This window comes from Phlebotomus argentipes, unplaced genomic scaffold (assembly GCF_947086385.1).
Source record: "Phlebotomus argentipes unplaced genomic scaffold, Phlebotomus argentipes genome assembly scaffold_4, whole genome shotgun sequence".
Lineage (NCBI taxonomy): Eukaryota > Metazoa > Arthropoda > Insecta > Diptera > Psychodidae > Phlebotomus > Phlebotomus argentipes.
In genome coordinates this window covers 8,894,515-8,916,152 of record NW_026776174.1, presented here as the reverse complement: position 1 = coordinate 8,916,152, position 21,638 = coordinate 8,894,515, and the positions used below count along the sequence as shown (strand labels likewise).

At 48.0% G+C, this 21,638-nt stretch overlaps 7 protein-coding genes across 7 annotated transcripts; 4 read left to right on the top strand and 3 right to left on the bottom strand.

Annotated features, from left to right (window-relative positions):
- Window positions 1–1,199: 1,199 nt before the first annotated feature.
- LOC132258746 (chaoptin) lies at window positions 1,200–9,753 on the top strand. Its single transcript, XM_059756203.1, has 5 exons — window positions 1,200–1,357; window positions 1,983–2,142; window positions 3,092–3,355; window positions 5,624–6,160; window positions 6,222–9,753. The coding sequence occupies exons 1-5, from the start codon at window positions 1,257–1,259 to the stop codon at window positions 9,255–9,257; spliced, it is 4,098 nt and encodes a 1,365-aa protein (XP_059612186.1). The 5' UTR covers window positions 1,200–1,256; the 3' UTR covers window positions 9,258–9,753.
- A 14-nt stretch (window positions 9,754–9,767) lies between these two features.
- On the bottom strand, window positions 9,768–10,433 carry LOC132258429 (uncharacterized). Its single transcript, XM_059755756.1, has 2 exons — window positions 10,214–10,433; window positions 9,768–10,150 (listed from the first exon to the last, which is right to left on the bottom strand). The coding sequence occupies exons 1-2, from the start codon at window positions 10,431–10,433 to the stop codon at window positions 9,768–9,770; spliced, it is 603 nt and encodes a 200-aa protein (XP_059611739.1).
- LOC132258748 (zinc finger protein 391-like) lies at window positions 10,357–12,116 on the bottom strand. Its single transcript, XM_059756205.1, has 2 exons — window positions 10,535–12,116; window positions 10,357–10,459 (listed from the first exon to the last, which is right to left on the bottom strand). Exon 1 carries the CDS (start codon window positions 12,083–12,085, stop codon window positions 10,541–10,543), a length of 1,545 nt encoding a protein of 514 aa, XP_059612188.1. The 5' UTR covers window positions 12,086–12,116; the 3' UTR covers window positions 10,357–10,459; window positions 10,535–10,540.
- A 49-nt stretch (window positions 12,117–12,165) lies between these two features.
- Window positions 12,166–12,618, top strand: LOC132258749 (mitochondrial import inner membrane translocase subunit Tim8). The gene is made up of 2 exons (XM_059756206.1): window positions 12,166–12,362; window positions 12,428–12,618. Exons 1-2 carry the CDS (start codon window positions 12,264–12,266, stop codon window positions 12,599–12,601), a joined length of 273 nt encoding a protein of 90 aa, XP_059612189.1. The 5' UTR covers window positions 12,166–12,263; the 3' UTR covers window positions 12,602–12,618.
- Window positions 12,619–12,738: 120 nt separating this feature from the next.
- Window positions 12,739–16,615, bottom strand: LOC132258747 (eukaryotic translation initiation factor 3 subunit A). Its single transcript, XM_059756204.1, has 3 exons — window positions 16,406–16,615; window positions 15,623–16,277; window positions 12,739–15,556 (listed from the first exon to the last, which is right to left on the bottom strand). The coding sequence occupies exons 1-3, from the start codon at window positions 16,452–16,454 to the stop codon at window positions 12,892–12,894; spliced, it is 3,369 nt and encodes a 1,122-aa protein (XP_059612187.1). The 5' UTR covers window positions 16,455–16,615; the 3' UTR covers window positions 12,739–12,891.
- Window positions 16,616–19,531: 2,916 nt separating this feature from the next.
- LOC132258763 (nucleoplasmin-like protein) lies at window positions 19,532–20,451 on the top strand. The gene is made up of 3 exons (XM_059756225.1): window positions 19,532–19,672; window positions 19,791–19,939; window positions 19,995–20,451. The coding sequence occupies exons 1-3, from the start codon at window positions 19,651–19,653 to the stop codon at window positions 20,319–20,321; spliced, it is 498 nt and encodes a 165-aa protein (XP_059612208.1). The 5' UTR covers window positions 19,532–19,650; the 3' UTR covers window positions 20,322–20,451.
- Window positions 20,452–20,504: 53 nt separating this feature from the next.
- Window positions 20,505–21,628, top strand: LOC132258761 (nucleoplasmin-like protein). Its single transcript, XM_059756223.1, has 3 exons — window positions 20,505–20,631; window positions 20,938–21,089; window positions 21,148–21,628. Exons 1-3 carry the CDS (start codon window positions 20,610–20,612, stop codon window positions 21,502–21,504), a joined length of 531 nt encoding a protein of 176 aa, XP_059612206.1. The 5' UTR covers window positions 20,505–20,609; the 3' UTR covers window positions 21,505–21,628.
- Window positions 21,629–21,638: the final 10 nt, after the last annotated feature.

Sequence of the window (21,638 nt, the reverse complement as noted above, 5' to 3'; positions counted from 1 at the left end):
AGAGACGAGAAATCTTTCGCGGCCAGATTGTGAAATGTGAAATTTAATACATAATAACAGTATATTGCATTGGACATATTCAAGGAAGTCCCATCGATATCGTGATTTTATAAACTCTTCTTGGCATCTTCTGTCGAGCATCACAAATGATTTTACTCGTTCGCCGATGAAGAAATTTCCCTTTTTACCATTATTGCAAAATTTCTTGTAACGATGGTCAGTAAAACATTCGCTTTTAACGGTGTTTAGCACGATTGTTTTTCTACCAAATTTTCCACCTCTCATTATAATCTTGAGTTTTTGCCTCATTTTTTTTCGCCAAGATGTGGGAGATAAGCGATGGGCGGTTAATTAATATGAAATACAGCTTAATAAGTAAAATGATAAATTTTTACTTTCTTCTCAGAGAATCTTGTTTCACTCTTTCCCAATGCGAGAATGAATTATCTTGGCAGAAGCATCAAACACTCTGCCGTGACCATTGTGTAAAAATAAATGTCTTATTCAAATTATATGAATGAAAGCGTGAAGAGAGTCATCGTGGAAGTGTTCAAAGACAATCGCATATTGAAGTAATTTCAACTTCTAGACTCATCTTCCAAGACGCATTTTCTGGTGTAGGACTTTTCCTAAGACACACTAACGCAGAGTGCGGCCGCAGATGCACTTTAATGGCGCAAAACGATGGCTCTGATAAAGTGAATGGTGTGGAAAAAAGAATTTTATTTGATGAAGACAGAGAGAGAGAGAGAGGGAGACTGAAGAGATGTCTTCAACGCTTGTTAAGGCATTTCCCTCGAGGGGCTCCCCGCTGTACAGTTATGCTCTCTATATATTTGCAGTATGAAATAAACACACATAAAACCTCTCTCGCTCTCTTGGCGAGATCAAAAAAGAGACCATCAGGCATTCTAATGCTCACAGGCATGGGAATTTCGCCACATAAAAGTTGCGACGTGGGCCCCTCTTTTTGTCCCCGCCATCTGAATCTTCCACTCTGTACAATAATTTTTGATTGGAATACTCTTGTTCGACACAGTAATTTGAGCACAGCAAGAGAATTGGGAACAACGAGGCGGCAGCAAGAACAGAAAAAAAGTCTCGCGGACCATGGAGGAATTGACACACTTTTTGGGACTCTCAATGACCTTTCTTGACTCGCCACGGCAATTTCCCTTTTTCTCTCATGATCCCTCTCTTTCGCTCTTTCTGCCTCCGTCAGCCCACCTCAATTGTTTTCTTTTTGCATTGCAGAAATGACTCACCTGCATCAATTGCTGGTGCTCCTCGCGATCGGACTCGCAACAGCATGGAAGCCCTGTCCAGAGCTCAGTCCAGCACTCAGATTTCCCTGCAGGTGAGAGATTTAGCGAGATGGTGTTAGACCGAGAAAGCAAAATTGCTGAAAAGAAACTGTTGCTGGAAGGAAAAGCGCTAACGCACTCATGTTTGCACTGAAGGAATTAATTACAGTCATCAGCAGTATGAATAGGATCAGCACTATGATTCCGTACAAAATCCTGAGTTGCATGCAACTGTTTTTTTCAGAAATATCACTTAATATGTGCATAAGAAGTGGGTGAAAAGATAAAATTTACGTATACATTTTGAGAAGCTCTAATATAAAAATGTCTCAAAGATCGAGCATGAAATTATGGATATTTGCTGCTTCCAAATTTATGAGATGTGAAAGAGAATGTTTGAGATGAAAATGCTACAGACATTTCACAGAATCTTCCCACTCTATGGCATAAATTAGACTAAAACTTAAACTAAAATACTATCTCATCTTGGAGTGTGTGTTGATTTAATTAAGGAAGTCTCGTAAATCTGCTGATTTGGTCGAGAAACAAGGCGTTTTCCGCCAATAAATTGCCATACTTTTTCCCGCAAATTCCATTCGGGGTCAAGCGCATGCATCAGAAGCAGATATGCAAAGTTGCTATTGCAGGAGGATTAAAGGTGCCTAATTCCACCCACAGGTGCAAGCTGGAGCCCTTGGGGCTGAATGGGGCCCTCTCGGCCGTGGCGATGGACTGCGACCGCGTCGTGTTCCCGGGCGAGTCGCCGGTGCTGCCGGTTGGAGCCCCAATTATCGCCTTCTCGCAGCGCTTCAGTGGCCAGCAGGCGCTCCCGAGCCAGGTAATCCGATGCGTGGTCGTCCGGCTATGATTTATCGTCTCCCACCTCCTCTCGTGCTGGAAACGGGCGCATCCGCGAGGCCGGCATTGTATCACGTCGCTCGGCATAAAGGCAATAGGCAAAATGATTTATCCAATTTCACTCATGATCAATATACGATCGGTGTGATCAAGTGCAATTTACCACTCAATAGCGTGCTATTGCACTTTAATTCCATCCCAGATCACCACTGAGTTATGATGTTGTCTTGGCCTATGATTTGATGCTCTTTTGCCATCCTTTCTCGGGCGGCGGAAAAATGCCATGGCTGTTGGAATTTCTCGTGAGATGCACTCTTTGTGGAAATCAATTAAAAGCGACCGGACTTGCTTTTTTCGCAATGCGCGCTCGCCTCTCAGCTGGGCGGGAAAATTGCAGGGTAAATTGACATAAATTCGACGTTTACTCGTTACAATGGGCAAAATGCTTAGTATTCCGCCGAGGAAATTTCACAATTCTGCCGTTTATGCATTCATTCACCCACAGAGCTGGCCTCGGCGGCGTGTGGGTTTGCTAGATTGCGATAAGATACAGCGGCTAAATGATCGTTTCGCGGTTAAATCGCACTCCTCTCAAATCGAGCACAGACTCTGTATGCATGAAAGCGAGTGCGAGATAATGGCAGAGATTACGCCTGCAATCTCTTATCTTAATCACCGTCAACTCTGCCTATTCGCTGTGCGGCAGGAATTTCTATTTGCTGTGATTGCACTCTCTTCACTATCACACTCAATTTAATATATCTCTTTGGGTGTGCATCACTAAATATCAGCCTCTGCTCATTTCTCGGGCAGGCCCAGAAGCACGAAAGCGAGGAAGGAATTCACGTGTGATTCCAATCAGACAATTTAATTGTAGCCTCCGTCAAAATTGCCCTCAACATTTCACTGCAACTCTCTGGATTTTCTAGGCTTTCGCCACATCGAGCCTCCCCCTGAGGAATCTCGACTACTCACACAACTCCATCCGTCGGCTGCCGGATAAGGCATTCGCAGGAATCCAGGAGACACTCACGGAACTCCACCTCAACGACAATCTGCTGGGCGACTCACTGAATCCCATCTTCTCCACGTCGGAGTTTCACACGCTCGCGAATCTCCGCGTCCTGGACTTGTCTGGCAACAAGATAAAGGCCATCGAGGAGGGCATCCTCAAAGGATGCGAGAAACTTCAGGTGAGTTTCCGGATGCGGCTGTGTGTGCGCTCTATAAGGAAACAGACTCTGGCTGATTTCTCGGGGAGCCATAAATGTTGAGAAATCTCTCCCTTTTTCCATTTACTGAAAAACTGGTTTAACGTGCAATACAAAATTCCCCGTCCGTCTTGCTCCAGTGTGTCTCTATCGGAATAATTGCCAGAGAGTGTTTTGCCAAGAATATCAATTTACAAAGGGAAAGAAGAAACAGACGGTCAATCGAGGGGAAAAACAGAAAAAAACCTCCCACAGTTTTCACCATTGAAGATCATCGAGCAAATTAATCAGGAGCCGTGAAAGAGCAAAAGCACTCTCGTGCAGATTCTTATACCTCAACAGTGTGTACATATGGCTCTCCTGAATGCACACAAATTCACCGTCACGTTACAATAAACAATTTGCCCAGTTAACGGCCGACAATTTGTTAGCTATTTATTGAGAAGTGCCACAACATTTTCTCCATCGACACTTTGGCGGAGACGCCGCGAGGATTCACGGTGAATGAAAAGCATGAAAAGTGTCTAGCAAGAAATTTATTAACTATTCTCACCCAAAGGGTTTATCCATTTTCTCTCAGCACAATCCCAAGGGGAAAGAGTTTGCAAGTCGTGCTTGAAATTCTCACACTGATCAACCCTACAAATCTCCACTCACAATAGCCCGGATCACCTTTTGTGTATCACTCTCTCTGTCTTGGAGATTGCTTTGAAATTTGCCATAGTGTGACCCACATTCTCGAGCCAAATCAGCCACGTTATTCAAATGCGCCCGGAGAGAACTTCTCTTTCTCCGTGGCGAGAATGCCAGATGATGCCGAGCTGCTACACTCCGCTGGCCACTCAGCCATTTATGACCCTGTGGAATCCGAGAGATTTTACGATTTATTGAATTTGAGCTCCAGCATCCTGCTTTTGACCTTCGCTCGAAGACACGATAAATTGTTTCCGAAGGTGTTGAGCTCACCTGAATTCACCTGCTGGGCCCATTGTTGCCGCACATCTAATGATCGTCCCACCACTGATCCATTTGCAGACGCATCTCTTGCGTCTTGCGCGTCTCGTGGTCTCGCGCAATGACGGTGGAATTGTGCTGGCAAAGAGGCTTAATAGATTTCCAATGGCTGGGAGGTCTGCAGAGCCCCTCTGATCATCACACCTGAGCCGAGAGCCAGATGGCACAAAAGACTTTTTCTCCGCATCGGCAAAAGGTGAAAAGATGGCTGAGAAAGGAGGAAAAAAAGAGAGTCGCGAATAGAAGATGAAGAAACTCAAAGTAACGGATGCTCCACGTTATTTATATATTCTATTAGCAATATTGAGAATTGTGATTGTGGCGATTATGAGTGCGAGTGAGAGGCTTTATTCTCTCATTCATTCCACACAGCGCGTCTAAAATCAACAACTTATTGTAACCGCATATTCTTCCACCATTCTTCACGTCTCTCTTCGCTCCATCACAACTGGCGAGATGCTTAAATAAATAAAATAATAGTAGTCATTTGGCTGTCGCAATTGCAATGGTCAAGAGTGGATGATGGGTACATGAGTGAAAAGTAGTGGCATCATCGAGTTTCTTCCTCACTTCAGCGATGCATAAAAATTGATTATCACTGCGTCGAGGAGGAATCGTCGCTTGACTGCTATAGAAAAGACTTGTGGCACGATCTTTTCACTCTTCTTCCCTGCAATTTGTGGCACCATAAATTGCACACTCAACCTCTCAACCGCTCTGCTTAATCCTTGACCCTAAAACCCAAATTCCTTGGCTTGGAAATCAAACCGCAGGCTTCCCGGACAAATAATTCACTGGCAATCTCACGAGACGAGTTTCCCAAGAGATTCTTCTGGAGGAAGTTGTACAACACTTTGTCCATCAATTTCCACACGCAAATCGTAAATATTACCCCACAGACACGATCACGAGAGATCCCCTGGCGCGAATTGAGATCAAATATCTTGGCGGAAGGTTTTTCGCGGAAATTAGCTAGATAGAAAGTCTGATGCAGCGCAAATTGGGTGATTTATTGCACATGCGGATGAGATTGAGCAATATTGAGTTTCTATCACTTGATCACTGTTGCAAGACATGATCGTGATCTTGAACTCTGGGCTGAATGATTTTCACCGTGGTAGCAACAATAGTCAGAATCCCACGGTGAATATATCTCGCAAGATCTCTAACGGTGCGCACAATTAATTATGTAACGACTGAATTGGTCACACGAAAATCTCTTTCTATGCCTTTCAGGAGTTCTATCTCGATCGCAACAGCTTATCCAGTGTCCCATCCATGTCACTGAATGGACCAGCAGCACTCAAGTTCATCTCACTGCGTGGCAACAACATCGCCTCCCTCAGGACAGAAGCATTCGCAGCCCAATCGAACCTGGAGAGAGTCGATCTCAGATACAATCGCATTGGTCACATTGAGGGAAACGCTTTCTCCGGCCTCAGCAACATCAAGGAGATCTACCTGGCCGGCAATCGGCTCTCGCGAATGAATAGTGATGTTTTCTTGGGCGCCTCTACACTCCAAAAGCTCGATCTGTCCGAGAATTTCATCACAAACTTCCCGTCAGTGTCTCTCAGAGAAGTGGAGAATGTGAAGGTTCTCAATCTGTCTGCCAATATGATCACCAGTCTGGACAGCTCGCACCTGGCTCAGGTGAAAGGTCTACAAATACTCGACGTCAGCCGTAATGGGATCACTTCAATCGCTCCGGGAACGTTTAGGGATCTGCGATCTCTCAAATTCTTGGATGTCAGTCTCAATGCACTTAGAACGGTAAAACAATGCCACCAAAACATCTCTTATACATGTTAACCGGTGTGTCTGCATATTTCAGATTGAGGATGACGCCTTGGAAGGCTTGGATGCTCTACAAACACTCATCATCAGAGACAACAATATTCTCCTCATCCCTGGAAGCGCTCTCGGTCGACTCCCAAGACTCTCAAATCTCTACCTGGACTTCAATCGCGTCGCTGCACTCTCCTCGGACATTCTGGGATCAATCCAGCCCGAAGATATCCGGTACATGTCCCTTTCTCGCAATGTCATCCGTGAGCTTCCGCCAGCCAGCTTCCAGATGTTCAAGAACCTCATTTACCTGGACTTGTCAGGCAATTCTCTAATCGGCATCAGTGCGGACATCTTCGTGGGACTCGAGGAGGCTCTGCAAGATTTAAGATTGGCCCAGAATAAGATTGCCAGCATTGGAAGCACTCCTCTTGCCCTCACTCATCTCCTCAAGCTGGATCTCAGTGAGAATAATATCGTGGATATTCCCAGAAATGCATTCAGTGGACTTCCTGGTCTCACTCACCTGAATCTGAGTGGAAATCCTCATCTAGGACCTCTTCCTCACACTCTCCTGCAGCCACTGAAGAAACTACGAAGTCTGGATCTCAGTCGAGCAGGTCTAAAGATACTTCCAATCGAACTCTTGGCCAATAATCCCGATCTCAGAGTTGTAAATCTACAAAATAACGCCATTCAGGAGATTCAGGAAGGAACTTTCTCCAATCTGCGGAATATTACATCCATTGATTTATCAGATAACAACATAATGACCATCAGACCATCGTCCTTTGTCAACATCATGAGTATCCAGAGGCTGTCTCTCAGGGGAAACCAGCTGAGCGCCTTCAAGGGCGAGATTTTCAATACAGGAACTAGTCTTGAGGAGCTGGACATATCCCAAAATCAAATCATCTACCTCTTCCCGTCTGCCTTCAGAATCCATGCTCGCCTCAGGAAGCTGGACATCTCCAACAACAAGCTCAAGTTCTTCGTGTCTGAATTGATAGGAAATCTGCAGTATCTGGAACTGATCAATTTATCCGGAAATCTGCTGAAGAATATCGAAGAGCTGGACTTTGCCAGACTTCCGCGACTCAGGAGCCTCTTAATAGCTAGAAACTCCATTGATACCCTCAGTGAGATGTCCTTCCACAACTCCACACAACTGCAGATCATTGATCTTAGTGACAACAGGCTGGAAAGGATAGGAGATCGCACTTTTGAGGGTCTGGTGCGACTTGAGAACCTGAACCTCGAAGGAAACAACTTATCTGAACTGCCAGAGACCATCTTCGAGAGAGGAAAGCTTCACATGCTGGAGAATATTAATTTGGCGAGGAATAATTTCGAAGTGGCTCCTCTAAAGTCACTCCAGAGACAGTACTTCTTCGTCTCTTCTGTCAACCTAAGTCAGAACAAGCTCAAACACATCCCCGGAGATGACAGCATAATGGTGAACATCAAGGAACTGGATCTCTCCTACAATCCCCTCACCGAAGAGGCCATCTCAAACATCCTGAGCGAACCTAAGACAGTCAGGCATTTGAATTTAGCCGGAACGGGCATTAAGGAAATCTCGTCACTGGAAACACCCTTCTTGCAAGTGCTCAACATCTCAATGAATCACATCACAAGCGTCAATGAGAGAGTCTTTAGCAGGGCTACTCTTCTCGAGAATCTCGATCTCTCAGGGAATAAACTCCAGGATATGAAGAGTGTGTCGAAGATCTGGCCAACGCTGAACTCTCTGCAGTATCTGGACTTGTCCAATAACTCCTTCGAGACCATAGCACATGGAGATCTGGACAATCTGGAGATGCTAAAGTCCCTATCAATTGCCAATCTTAATCATTGCAGCCGGATTGAGAAGAACGCTTTCAAAGACCTGCCAAATCTGTCCAAATTGCGAGCCTACAACTACCCAAGATTGGGCTATTTGGATGTTCAAGGGATCCTAGAGGCACTGCCTGGTCTCGAGACCTTGGATATTGAGGTGAAAGATGCCGCCGTGGGCAGCGATCAGATCCAACCATCCCTGCATCCAAGACTTAAAGAACTGGGGATCAGAGGATACAGGCTCAGGAGTATCTCTTCAGGCACCTTGGCTGGCCTCAAAGCTCAGGACCTCAACATCAAACTCAAGAACACTTCTTTATCTTCCCTTCCGCCAGCCTTACTTTTCCCCGTTCCTCGATCCTCACACTTAACGCTAGACATCACAGGATCTCGAATTCCCGTCCTATCGCCTCAACTCCTCACAGCCCTCGAAGACCGAAGGAATAGCTTGACTCTCACGGGTTTAGACAGCAATCCAATCCACTGCGATTGCAATGCTCGAGCTCTCAGGAGATGGATTCCGGGAACTAGCATGGCCGGTCTCAAGTGCCAAACGCCTGAGTATCTTCAGGATCGACTCCTGATTGAAGTTGGGGATGATGAACTCACGTGTGATCCCAGACGTCTTCCCACAACAACTCCAAGACCCACAATGGTACTCTTGACTTCCAGCTCGACTCCTCGCGCCATAATGACAACAACTACTGAGCCAGAGATCATCTGGAGTCTGGCCCCAACCAAAGCTGCGCCAAAGTTGAAGACGAAGCCTCCACAGATGAAGCAAGCGCCCATGAATAATGACGACACCTTGATAATAGGGATTGTGGGAGGCGTCGTGGCTTTCATCGCGATCCTGATCATCATAATCTGCATCGTGCGTCTGAGAATGAGCAGCGCTCCCTACCGCGGACCCATGCCAATGGGAATTCCGCCTATGCCAATGGGTCCCGGAAGTGTTCAGATGAGCTTCAAGGGTGCTCCGGGCCCTGCCCTCTACGCCGTTCCCCCCTACGCCCAGAGCTACGCCACACTGCCGCACAAGCTGCCACCTCCGCATTCCGTCGTGGCACAGAGCCACGCGAATCTCAGTCAGATCAGGCCAGCGTTCTCCACAATGGGCCGCGTTCCCTATGCTTTCCCACAGCAACAACCTCCGCCGCCCTCCCAGCAGGCCCAGCAGCCACAGGGCACCTCCCACAATGGCCAGCCTTACGTGATCTACGACGAGAAAGCCTACAGATAATGGCTGAGAACCTAGAGAAGGGTTCAGTGCCTTGGACGATCCCCTCTGTCACACTTCGACCTCTCTAGCTTTATTCTCGCGTAATATTTACGCGCCAATTTGTTTTTATAAAGATAAATATGTTGTTTTACGTGTAAATATAAGTGCATTTAGACAATTAACACTATATATGACAGAAACATATACTCTGCAAGACATTTTTTCTCATATTATTAAATGATCTGTAATTAATTACTAAGGTAATATATCTCATAAAGTTATAAATCATGTAAGACAAGACAGTGTAGCAATAGGGATGATGTTGAAATATTTAAAATTATAAAATTGTAGTTTCTAATAGCACTGTAAGTCACTTATCTCACGGCGCAACATTAAGAAAAAAAATTTTTAATAAATTAATTGATCGAGACGGAATATAGTTTCACTTTGCAAAATCACTCGACAATTTCACCAAATGAGCCAATTTGAGTATCAATAAGTATTCTATTCAGTCGAAAAAGGTGATCAAATTTATGGATTTCGCTTCCTTTCATAAATCGCTATGATGTTCAATCCATCTGCAACGTCGATTATCGTCTTCAATGTCCACGCTTTCTCTTTGGGGGCATTTTCCGTTGAGAGAGCGTACGGAGTTGGATCAGTGTGAATTCCTACTCCTGCTTTCGGACCGGCTATTATCACAAAATCCCCGTGGAAGTGCTCTAGATAATCCCAGAAGGCCAAACCGTTGTTAAAGTAGCAGAATATGAGGGCAAATCGATCGTTTGGGGCGCATTTCTTCAGGAAATCTGCAGTAATTGGGGTGACAGTAAAGTGGAGGGGAATGAAAGTAGCAGGAGCATAGGGTGAAGTCCACCAGGAGTTATCCAATTCCAGTCCTGACACTTTAATCCCTGTCAAATGTTGAAAAATGTCTCCAAAACACTTTCACAGAGATATAACAATGAAGCACTTACCACAACTCTCCTGAATGATCCACTCAAACAGTCCTGATCCGCAGCCAATGCTGAGAAGACACGATATTCCACACGTTTTGAGACTCCTCTGCAAATTCTCGACACATTCTTCTGACGGCCAAATCCAGGAGAACTTCCTCCTCTCATCGACTGAGGCTTGAGCAACGACCTCAAGGACCTCTCGCCAGTCTTTAGCACACTCTGAGATTGCAGAAAACATCTCAGCCTGACAACCACTTTGACAATCTGCGGGGGAAAGTAGAAAAATTGTTCAGAATTGGCAGGGAGTCAAGGTGAGTGTTTCTACTAAAATAAACCCACCTTGAATCAGTCTTTTCGCCTTGCATTCTGTGTGAAGTTGAGGGACGTTCTCTTGCGCCAATGAACTAAACTGCTCTCCTGAGAGGTCTTCTTGAGATTCAGATCAGGAGCTGGATCCTCATCCTCATCATCTCGACTGGGGCAGAGAATTTTTCGGTATATCTCGAGTGGATCGAAGGGTTTCTTTGGCTTTGGTGGTTTCTCAGTCACTTCGGGAATCCTCTCGGGCTCCTCATTAATTGCACACTCGTCGGGAACATCTTCAGTCTCAGCTGCAGGCTCAGGAATAGATGGTGGGATATTTCCTGTGAATCTTATCACACTGCAAGTTCTTCCTGGCGGGAAATTCACAGCTGCTATTTGCTCCTCATCTTCCTGTACAGCTTTTGTTGACTTCTGAAGTGTCTCCTGGAGGCTCTCCTCAGGATGGATGATTCTCACGTGTCGCCGAAGGTTGTCTTTCCTCTTGAACGTGGCGTTGCACAGGGAACAGCTATAATTCAGCGTTGTGTTGTGACTCAAGAGATGTCTGGCGAAGCTACGCGAGTCCACAAATGTCTTCCCGCACGACGAACAGGGCCCAAAGAGGCGCTTCTTCGAGTGAGTGTTTCTGTGCACCTTCAGCGTGGTATTTCGGCTGAATTTCTTTCCACAGTCTTCACAAGAAAACCTCTTCTCCTTGCTGTGCACCAAAAAGTGCTTCTTGAGGTTCTCCTTCAAAGTAAACGCCCTCGGGCAAATTGTGCATTTGTACGGTCGGATGTTCTCATGCCTGAATTCGTGCTGCTTCAACTGGAACCGGAAGGGGAAGCTCATATTGCACCTGGAACACTTGTGCTCGTGCTCCGCCTTGTGCACTTTCAGATGCTTCTGCAGGCTCTGAGATCTGTTGAATTGCTTGCTGCACAGCGAACACCGCAGATTGTTCTCCTCGTGAGATTCCATGTGATACTGAAGATGGTTGAGAGTCACAAACGCAAGACCGCATTGGGAACACTCGTGGGGCTTCTTGATGGAAGTATCACAGTACGAATGGTATACACATTGCTGGCGACTGGAGAACTGCCTCTGGCAAATTGTGCACTCAAATCTCTGCTCCTCAATTCTCTTCACATGTTTGGGAATGACGAATTTCGACCTCTTCTTTGGCTCACGAAATACACTTGCGACAACAGGTGGAGACTCTGCGTTTTCCTCTTGGGTGTCCTCATCCGGTGGAGTCTCCGTCTCCTCCAAGTCCGTATCAATCTGCAGAGCCTCAGAATCCATTGACTTTTCCCCGTTCTCCTCCTGGACAATTCCTTCCTCTGGCTCTCCATTTGCTGTCATCATCTGCGCCCAGGCGGTCTTCATTTTGCACGGAGCACTGGTCACTCTCGAAACCTGTGTGGATTTCCGGGATTCCTCATCACAAATTTGGCATCCATCCTTCTCCTGGATGAAACACCTTCGGCACTTGTTGTGGCCGCACAACTCCTGAATCAGCCTATTACTCGAGGAGTTCACCTCCCGATGGCAATATTCACACTCCTTTGTGCTTTGTGCACACATTTTTATGCTAATTCTTCGCGAAATTCCTCATTTTTATCCCTGCATTGTTTTGATTTTTGACAACTTTGACAACTCTTTTGCTGTTGAAGTGTTTCTGCAAGTATTTCCCCTTAACCTCAAAATTACAACATTTTCCTCGCGGTTTTCATCAGTTTTCATTGCAAAATATACTTGAAAAATGAGTGATTTTGACTCATCGTCTGGCTCGAAAGCGGGAGACGCTGAACTGCAAGACTTCCTGCAGATAGAACGACAGAGAGCACAAGTAAATGCCCAGGTAAGTGGATACTTGTGTTTTGGGGCGCTTCCGGAAATTTCATAACTTCGTATCCACATTTCCAGATTCACGAGTTCAACGATATCTGCTGGGACAAGTGCGTGGACAAGCCCAGCAACAAGCTAGATGGGAAGACCGAATCCTGCCTCTCGAATTGCGTGGACAGGTTTATTGACACCTCCCTCTTGATCACGAACCGCTTTGCCCAAATCCTGCAGAAGAGCCAAGGCGGCCTTTAGACTTTAGAAAGTAACTCACAAATGTAGCTGATATGATGTCTGGACGTCTGAACCAATGGACCTCCGCGGATCTCCCTTCAGTCGCGGTCTGCAGCGATCCAGACAACTTGAAAAACTTCTCAAATAGACTTCCGGAATTGAATTTACTGATTTATTTCTTCAAATCTGAAAAGTGGCTGAAAATCGCAATACATAATTCCAAGTAGTAAAATGATAGCATATGAATAATTCTATAGATCTCCTCTCTTGCGGGAAGTCCAGGATGCTGCTCCGCTTCCAGAATAAGTCCTTCAGCGTCTCTTCACCTCTGACCATTCGTTCTCGTCCCTGGGGCCACGCTCTTCGCGCTCCCGCCGCTGCGGCGGCGGTCCGCGGTCGCGCCTATCATCGCGCCTTTCGTCGCCACGCCTGTCGTCACGATCCCGATCACCGCGCTCCTGGCGTGGGCGTTCGCTGCGCCACATGTTGTCCTTGGGCGGAGGACCACGACCACCACCGCCTCCTGCTCCTCCGGTCGGCTGATTCCTGCGCATCTCTCCACGCTCTCCGCGATCGCCCCCACGATCTCCACGGTCCCGATCATCGCGTCTCCACGCAGAGCGATCATCCCGACGGTCGTCACGGTCACGAGGAATCTCCCGGCGCGTGAATGGTCTGTCCTCACGGCGTCTCTCTCCATCCCCATCACCTCCACGACGCCAGCGATCCCCATCTCCAGAAGAGTCCTTTCCAGCAGGCTTCTGGCGCCACTGATCGCGACCTCCTGTCCCCTGAGCGCCGTCGAATCTCTCCCTGGGGCTGCGCCAATCACTCTCAGCCGGACGCTCAGGCCGCTCAGCACGTTCCGGACGCTCAGAGCGCTCCGGACGCTCTCCTCGTTCTGCACGCTCTGGACGCTCTCCGCGTTCTCCACGCTCTCCACGTTCGCCACGTTCTCCTCCGCGTTCACCGCGCTCCCCGCGTTCTCCGCGATCTCCACGATCTCCGCGTTCGCGCTCTCCGGCATTGCGCCAGGACACAGTCTCCTGCTGCACACTCTTGGCAATGGCGTCCTTCTCCGCCTGAATCTTTCGCTCCGCCTCCAATTCCTTGGCCCTCTGCTTCTCCCACTGCTGACGACGCTTCTCCTCCTCAACAGCCGCCTCCTTGGCCTTGCGTTCCCTCTCCAGGCGCTCCTCCTCCTCCTTCTGCTTCCTCACCTCCTCCTCACGACGACGCTTCTCTTCCTCCTTCTCCCGCAGCCAATTTTGGCGACGCTCCTCGCGACGCTGCACAATTCTCTGCGCCAGACGAACCTTGCGCTCTTCCGCCATGCGCTCATTGAACAGCTTGACCTTCTCATCGAACTGCGAGTTCCTCTCCACGCGCAATGTCTCAAGGAATTGCTCCTTGTCCTCGATCATCCTCCGCAGGCGCTCCTGCTGAGCCACTGACATCTTCCGCTCGGCGATCGCCTGCTCAATACGAGTGGCTTCCTGCTTCTCCCAGAACTCCTTGTCCTGCACCTGCTTCTCCGACAAGTACTTCTTGATTCTGGGAATCTCCTCCAAGCGCTTCGCCCTCTCGAAGTAGTCCACGCGTTTCTCTTGGCTCTTGAGCTTCGCCTGAACCTCCTTACGCTCCTTAATCAACTCCTCCGCCTCCTTGGCGGCAATTTGCTCAGGATCCATCTTCTTGATCTCCTCCTCATCCAACTTCTTCATCACCTTCTGTCCAGTCGCAGTCTGAGAAAGTTGCTGCATCTTCTCCTTCAGATTCCTCTCCTTGATCTGCTGAATCTCATTGGCATGGCGCTTCCTCTCGCGCTCCTCCTGCTCCGCTTCCATCCTCTTGATCTCCGCAATCTTCTGCTGTCGATTGATCTCCTCCTGGCGCCTCAGCTGCTCCTCCTCGCGCTCAATCGTCTGCCTCTCGATGATCTCCTTGCGATCCTCAATGATCTTCTGACGCTTGAGAATGCTCTGGTGCTCAGCCACCTTGTTCTTGTGGTAGTTCTCCACCATCTGAACACGCAACTTCTCCAACTCCGTCTTCCTCTTGGTCGGATTGATCGTCGCTATGGCGCGATGGAGGACAATTGACATATTCACGAGCTGAGAGCGCACCTGCTCGCTGGGCATGGACTGCAGAGTCGGTCCATCCTGGCGATCCTCGCGTTGACTCTCGCTCAAGTCCGTCCCGAAGTGAACACACTTCTTCTTGTGATCAATTCGAATCTGCATGTCATTGTGACGCACACAATCCACAAGGATGCGCTCCAGATAGAAGGCATCGGCAAACTTGGCCAGCTCCAGGAATCGCGTGAACTCTATCGACTGGTACACTTGAGAAATCTGCCTGATCAAGCGCACCAGCGTGACATCCTGCACAGCCTGCGCGTACTGCTTCAGCAGACTATTCTCATCGGCCGTGATCTGATCGAGCACCGCCTGGACGCGATTGCAGAGCGCCAGAGGGTCAAACTCCACTTCCAGCCAACGATGGAGATCCTGCAGTGACGGAGCCGCCAAGCCCAGAACATTGAGACGCACCATTTCCTTCAACAGAGACACCCTCGTCGGCGGCTGCTGCAGAGTGAGAAGCACCGCCAATCTCTGGGCTTTCTCCATGGGACTCTTGTCCGTCTCGATGAATCGATCGAACTCGGGATGAGCCGAGGGCAGCGGAATGGCCAGAATGGCCACGAGCACGTGCGATGCCATGCGCTGGAGCTCCTCAGGTGTGATGTTCTTCTTCATCTCGCGCGTCAATTGGAAGAGCTTGAGCAGAGCAGCGGCGTGGAAGAGTTGATTGCCGGCCTTCCAGAACACCATGGCGAGTTTCTGGTAATAGTTGGCCATTGTCTTGGCCAAGGGCGTCTTCTTGCTCATGTTCATGAGGCCGTGGATGTCCTCGATGGCCTTGTAAGCCTCCTGCCACAGTTCCATCTGAATAGCGCTGTCCAGCTGATGAAGCCTGAACGAAAAAAGGATAACGAGAGTCAGCTTCAGACTGCATAAAAGAAAAGAATGCACTTTATACCTGGTGTCCAAGTTCAGCTGCTGCGTCTCCGGCTTAGAGATGCTGACGCCGATAGTCTGCGTGGATGGTTTGCAGATGTCCTCGAGATGCTTCCTCAGCTTCTCGCACAGCTTCCTGAACTCCATCTTGCGATTGTACTTGAGGCAGAATTGGAAGGCCATGCGAGCGATGTCGTGATAGAGCGTTTCGCAGTGCGTGTTCACGCGAAGCAGTTCCAAGCACTGGCAATAGGATTCCCACAGGAACTTCACCCAAGGCAGAAGAATTGTGCGATCGCTGCGATCTTGGGCATCTTCGCTACACACGGCGCTCATGAGAATGCTCTCCGGTGTGGCCAAATTGTCCAGATCGTCAATATCCAGCACCGCTTGCGAAGACTGCTGCTGAGCCGCCTCGGTGCGCTCCTCGGCCATCTTCAGATACCCCCTGATCACGTTCTCCAGTGAGCCCACGTTCACCAGCTGGAACATGTTCCGGTACTGGAACAGGCCCTCCTTGGCAATGTGGGACTTCTTCAGCTCTACGCACAGATCCAAATACTTGAACATAATGGGCTCGATGATGGACTCGGAGCTCGTGTAGGTGAACTTCTTGTTGCGGAACACCTCCTGGAGCGTGTCCAGGGCTCGCGCCGGCTTGCCCACATCGATGAACTCTGCAAGAGAGACGAGAATGGGGGGCGCTCCCGGTCAGACAACTCCCAAAATAGCTTCGTGACGTGCCCGCAACGTGGACAGGCCACCATATTGGAATGAGAGAAAATTCCACTCTCCGGCCACTCACCGTTCGCTCTTTTGAGCGCATTTTCCGGCTTCTGCAGATAGCGCGACATGATTTTTACCTTCACGCACGATCACTTTAGCATTTAACTATACAATTGAGCACTTACTTCGGGAAAATCGCCAGTATTTTTTGCGAAATCCCAGAAAAAAGCCACCACGAGTGAATGACGTCAAATGGCCCGGATTCTTCTTCTTCTTCTTTCTGCAAACCTAACGAAAGTCGGCCAAGTGGGATATTTTGCGAAGACCGCGAAGACATTTCAAGTGTACGACAATTCAAAAACAAACCGACCAACCAAGCAGACCATTAGGGGAAGAAAGGGCAAACGAATTGAGCGGACTAGTGAAGAATAACCAGGAAAATTCATTAAATACATTTTAAAAATTATAATGAAACACTAATCGTCTAAATATGTACAAATCATTCCCTAAAACTAACAAGTCTTTTCAAAAATAGCAAATATTTACATTTCATGCCTTAAAACTAACAAAAAGATTGATAATATTTACATGTCATGCTTATCTCCTAAATTCCTGCAGTCTCCGCTTCGTGAGAGGTTTCTCGTTCGAGTACCATTTCTCTGTGAGTCGCTGCCGGACCGAAATCGGTTGCTGAGTAGAACCATTTTGATCTGGACGTCTCTGAGAAACAGAACCCGCCAACCCCTGAGAGGGAAGTGCACGAATCGGTGGTACTCCTCTGGCTGTTGGTGGAACGCGGCTGATCCTCCTCCTCTTCTGATCCTCTGGGCGATAAACTTCTGGACTCCTGGGGCGCTTCTGCGATGTCGTCTGGTGAGCTGATCTGGAATGAGAAGAATGAAATTGTGAATTAGAATGGTTGGAATTTACAGAAACAGGGGGAGCCTTTGGCAAAGACATCTTCGCTGCCACGGATCTCGCGGAACCAAGTGAACGTGAAGAGGGATGCTCACGAATCGGAGACGTGCAGCGTGCTGTCGGCAAATGTTTCTTGGTTTGCAAAACATCTGGGACTTGCGCACTGACGCCTCCCTTCTTTTGAGCCACTTTACCAGAGGCTTGTCGCTGGGAAGAGCTGGAATGAGAAACATTAGACTTAGAGGCAACGGTACTCAGGGGTCTTTTAAATGCAGCAGAATTGGGAAGAGGAGCGAGTAAAGGCAAAGTCTCCTTCACTCTTGGTGATTTCTTAGTCATAGAATCAACCGAGAGGGAAGGAAGCTCTCGAATCGGAGACATGCAGCGTGCTGTCGGCAAATGTTTCTTGGTTTTCGAAACATCTGGGACTTGCGCACTGACGCCTTCCTTCTTCTGAGCCACTTTACCAGAGGCTTGTCGCTGGGAAGAGCTGGAATGAGAAACATTAGACTTAGAGGCAACGGTACTCAGGGGTCTTTTAAACACAGCAGAATTGGGAAGGGGGGCGACTTTAGACGAAGTCTCCTTCACTCTTGATGATATCTTAGGTACAGCATCAACCGAGAGGGAAGAAGGAAGCTCTCGAATCGGAGACACGCAGCTCACCGTCGACAATTGTGTCATTGACTGCAAAGGAACTTTGACCTCGGCACTGATGTCAACCTCTCGAATTGGTGACACGCAGCGAATAGATCCCAGTTGCCTCATATATCGCAGAATGACCTCGACTGGTGAATTGGCATCTTCCTCTTTCTGAACCACTTTGCCAGATGTTTGTCGCTGGGAAGAGCTGGAAGAAGAAACATTAGATTTAGGGACAACGGTACTCAGGGGTCTTTTAAATACAGCAGAATCAGGAAGGGAAGCGGCTGCTGACAAAGTCTCCTTCGCTCTTGATGATTTCTTAGTTATAGAATCAACCGAGAGGGAAGAAGGAAGCTCTCGAATCGGAGACACGCAGCGAAAAGATCTCAGTTGCCTCATATATCGTAGAATAACTTCGACCTGTTCACTGGCGACATCCTCCTCTTGAATCACTTTGCCGGTGGCTTGTCGCTGGGAAGAGCTGGAGCGGGAAACATGGGACTTAGGGACAACGGTGCTCAAGGGTCTTTTAAATACAGCAGAATCGGGAAGAGGAGCGACTGCAGACACAGTCTCCTTCACTCTTGATGATTTCTTAGTCATAGAATCAACCGAGAGGGAAGAAGGAAGCTCTCGAATCGGAGACGTGCAGCGTGCTGTCGGCAAATGTTTCTTAGTTTTCGAAACATCTGGGACTTGCGCACTGACGCCTTCCTCCTTTTGAGCCACTCTGTCCACGGCCTTTCGTGGGGGAACACTTGAAGATGGGACAACTGATGAAATGGACTTTATGGGCGTAAGAAGTGGCGAGATTTCCGTCTCGATTGCAAACAATTCTGAATGTTTAAAATCCCCAGACATGTCCGCATCCGACAGCAGATATTCCATCATTTCTTTCGCGGAAAACACATGCTCCCCCGAAAGGCGCTCAGAAGTGGTTTCTTCCTGATCGGAAACGTCGGAAACCACTTCTGAGCATCCTTTTGGAGTTGCTAACTCGACTGAAGCCTCACCGTCAAATGTTGAAGCAAGCGCGGCCAACTCATCCCAAAGCTCCTGCGATAGATTACTCTGCAGAGGCTGTTGAGTGAGCTCTTCTCGTTGCCCCCCGACGACATGGTTCTCAGTAGAGTTGCACACCATTTTCACTACTCGTACGCGCGTAAGATACTGGTAAGCACTGGAAAAACTCGGTACGTCTGATCACTCTGACGACTAAGCGGGTATTGACTGCTCCGCGCCGTGCACGCCTTATTTATACCCTTGCCTGATCAGTGCGCTCACGAACACGCACGCACACACGAGCGGCGCGTGCGCCTTGTGCGCACCAATGGCGTAACCGCTTAATCCTGACTAGCCTGGCATGCGTCGGTGAATCCCCTGCTCTTTTATGGCCCCTAACCACTTCTTAATTACTTTTTTTTACAGGGGTCATAAAAATATTTACAATGTTGATCCTCGTTAGTGATCCGTTTGTAATTGTTTTCTTGCGCAACTATTTCATAATTTTCACCCAATATTGTGACCTCTTGAATATTTGTAACAAATTTACAGAAAATATTTTTTCGACTGTTGCAAAATATTTCAAACATTTTCAGCGCCACCATAGGCGATTAATGTGAAACACTCATCTTCCCCTCAAAATTTCCCTTTCGTCAATTGGAGAGACAGGAAAAGTCACCGGCGGCTGTGGAAATCCGCTTTTTTCTGCATATTCAACATCTCAAAGCTGACAAATTTACTAATCTCCCACACGCTACGATGACTGATGACTATTTCTATGGTGAGAACATAAAATTGTGCGGAGAGACTTGATATTTGTGGCTGAAGAAGCGTTTTCGTGAATTTGAGGTTATGTTTGGGATAAACAATATTCTTAATTGTTTTCCTCAATCTTGCAGGAGTCACGTTGACCAGCACGGATCCCTCGCAGACATGGGATCCCTTCCACAATGACGATGACGAGGAGTTGGGCGTGTGGAACAAGCTGCTGGTGAAGCAGATGCTGCTGGGCCACGAAGCCAAGGAGGGCGAGTACAATGTTGTGGAGGTAAAGATAATTTCGCAGAATTCCACATATTTTCTAATGTGTATCTGACGAACAGGCGGCCACTCAGACGATGGAGGATGTAATCAAAATCCCCATCGCCGTGCTGAAGGTCGGCGAGGCTCGAAACGTGTGTATGCAGCTGGAATTTGTGGCTCCGGTGATCTTCACGTTGGTCAAGGGCGCCGGGCCGGTTCACATCCATGGCCATCATCTGATTGGGGAGGCGAGCGATCCCGACATGTGGGATGAGGAGGGCGTGGAGGAAGAGGAGCCGGAAGATGGTGCTGAGGGAGAGGAGAACGGGAGTGCGCGAAGGAAGCAAAAGTTCCCGAAAGTGACGACTACAAAAGCCGCCGGCTTGGCGCGAAACAAGAGGAAATAGAGAGATACTCTGATTTGCCATGAAATTCCATCTCAAAATACCCACAACTCCTTCACATAAATGTACAATGTTTCACAGGAAAGCATTTCATTGAATACAATCTGTCCATTTGGATCTATTGTCGTGCATTTTGGATTTCGCCAAACCCCTTCCGGACAGCTTTCTCCTGTCGAGCTTCGTCAAGTTGACGCGAAGTTTCGTTGAGTTGCGTCACTGCGTCATCTTGGCTCGAAGGCATCGAATCTTGTGTATCATATTTTGTAATCTTGCTTCTTCATCTCCATCGCCATGTCCAACGAGTTCTTTTACGGTAAGAAATCTGTGGCAAACTCCTCTCCACAGGATGTTGCAATTATTTAGATGGATGCACACGTATTTTAACCAGGATGACTTGAATAATCTCTCCGGCCGGCATCGGAGACAAAACAATAACTTCGCAATACGATTCTATAAAAAAGCTTGTTTAGAAATCCGGTGTACTCGGAAAATAGGGTGTTATTTTAGACTTTAAATTAGAAAGGGAGTGAAAAAATGAAGGGAAATGTATGAAAAACATCTTTCTTACGAAATAGGGTTATGTATCGGTGGGTGATTTTATGTTTTGCGTCCTTTTCAGGCACCACCCTGAAGGCCGACGAGGCTTCACAGACATGGGACCCCTATCACAAGAATGCCGAGAACAGTGAGATGCTGATGCCACACAAACTGATCATCAAGCAAGTGCTTCTGGGCTATGAAGCCAAGGAGGGCGAGTACAATGTTGTCGAGGTAAGATTTAATCGATTTGGGGCGCTTTTGCCTGGCTGACGTGCACACAATGTTCCAGGTGACGAGCCCCACGAGCCAGGATGATGTAAAGATTCCACTCGCTGTCCTCAAAGTGGGCGAGACGCGCTCCATCTCGATGGAAATGGAATTCCCGGACGCTCCGATCACATTCAAGCTCGTCCAGGGCTCTGGGCCGGTGCACATCCATGGTCACCACCTGATCCGCGAGGCCAGCGATGCGGACTTGATGGGTGAGATGCAGGAGGGCGAGGAGGACGAGGATGGCATCGATGATGTGAAGGATGAGTACGCCGAGGAGGAGGAGGAAGTGCCCAATCCGGCCAAGAGGGCAAAGCTGGCCAACAATTCCAAGGATGGCGGCACAAACAACAAGGCCGCTGCGAAGAAGAAGTAATCGACTCATCCCCCATATTACGCGCCCACCACGGGCTGAACTGTATTTTACTTTACAGACAGATTTATTTGAGATCATTTATTCCTGGAATTATAAAATGTAAAGAGAAATTTCCCCCGAAAAACATTCGTCAA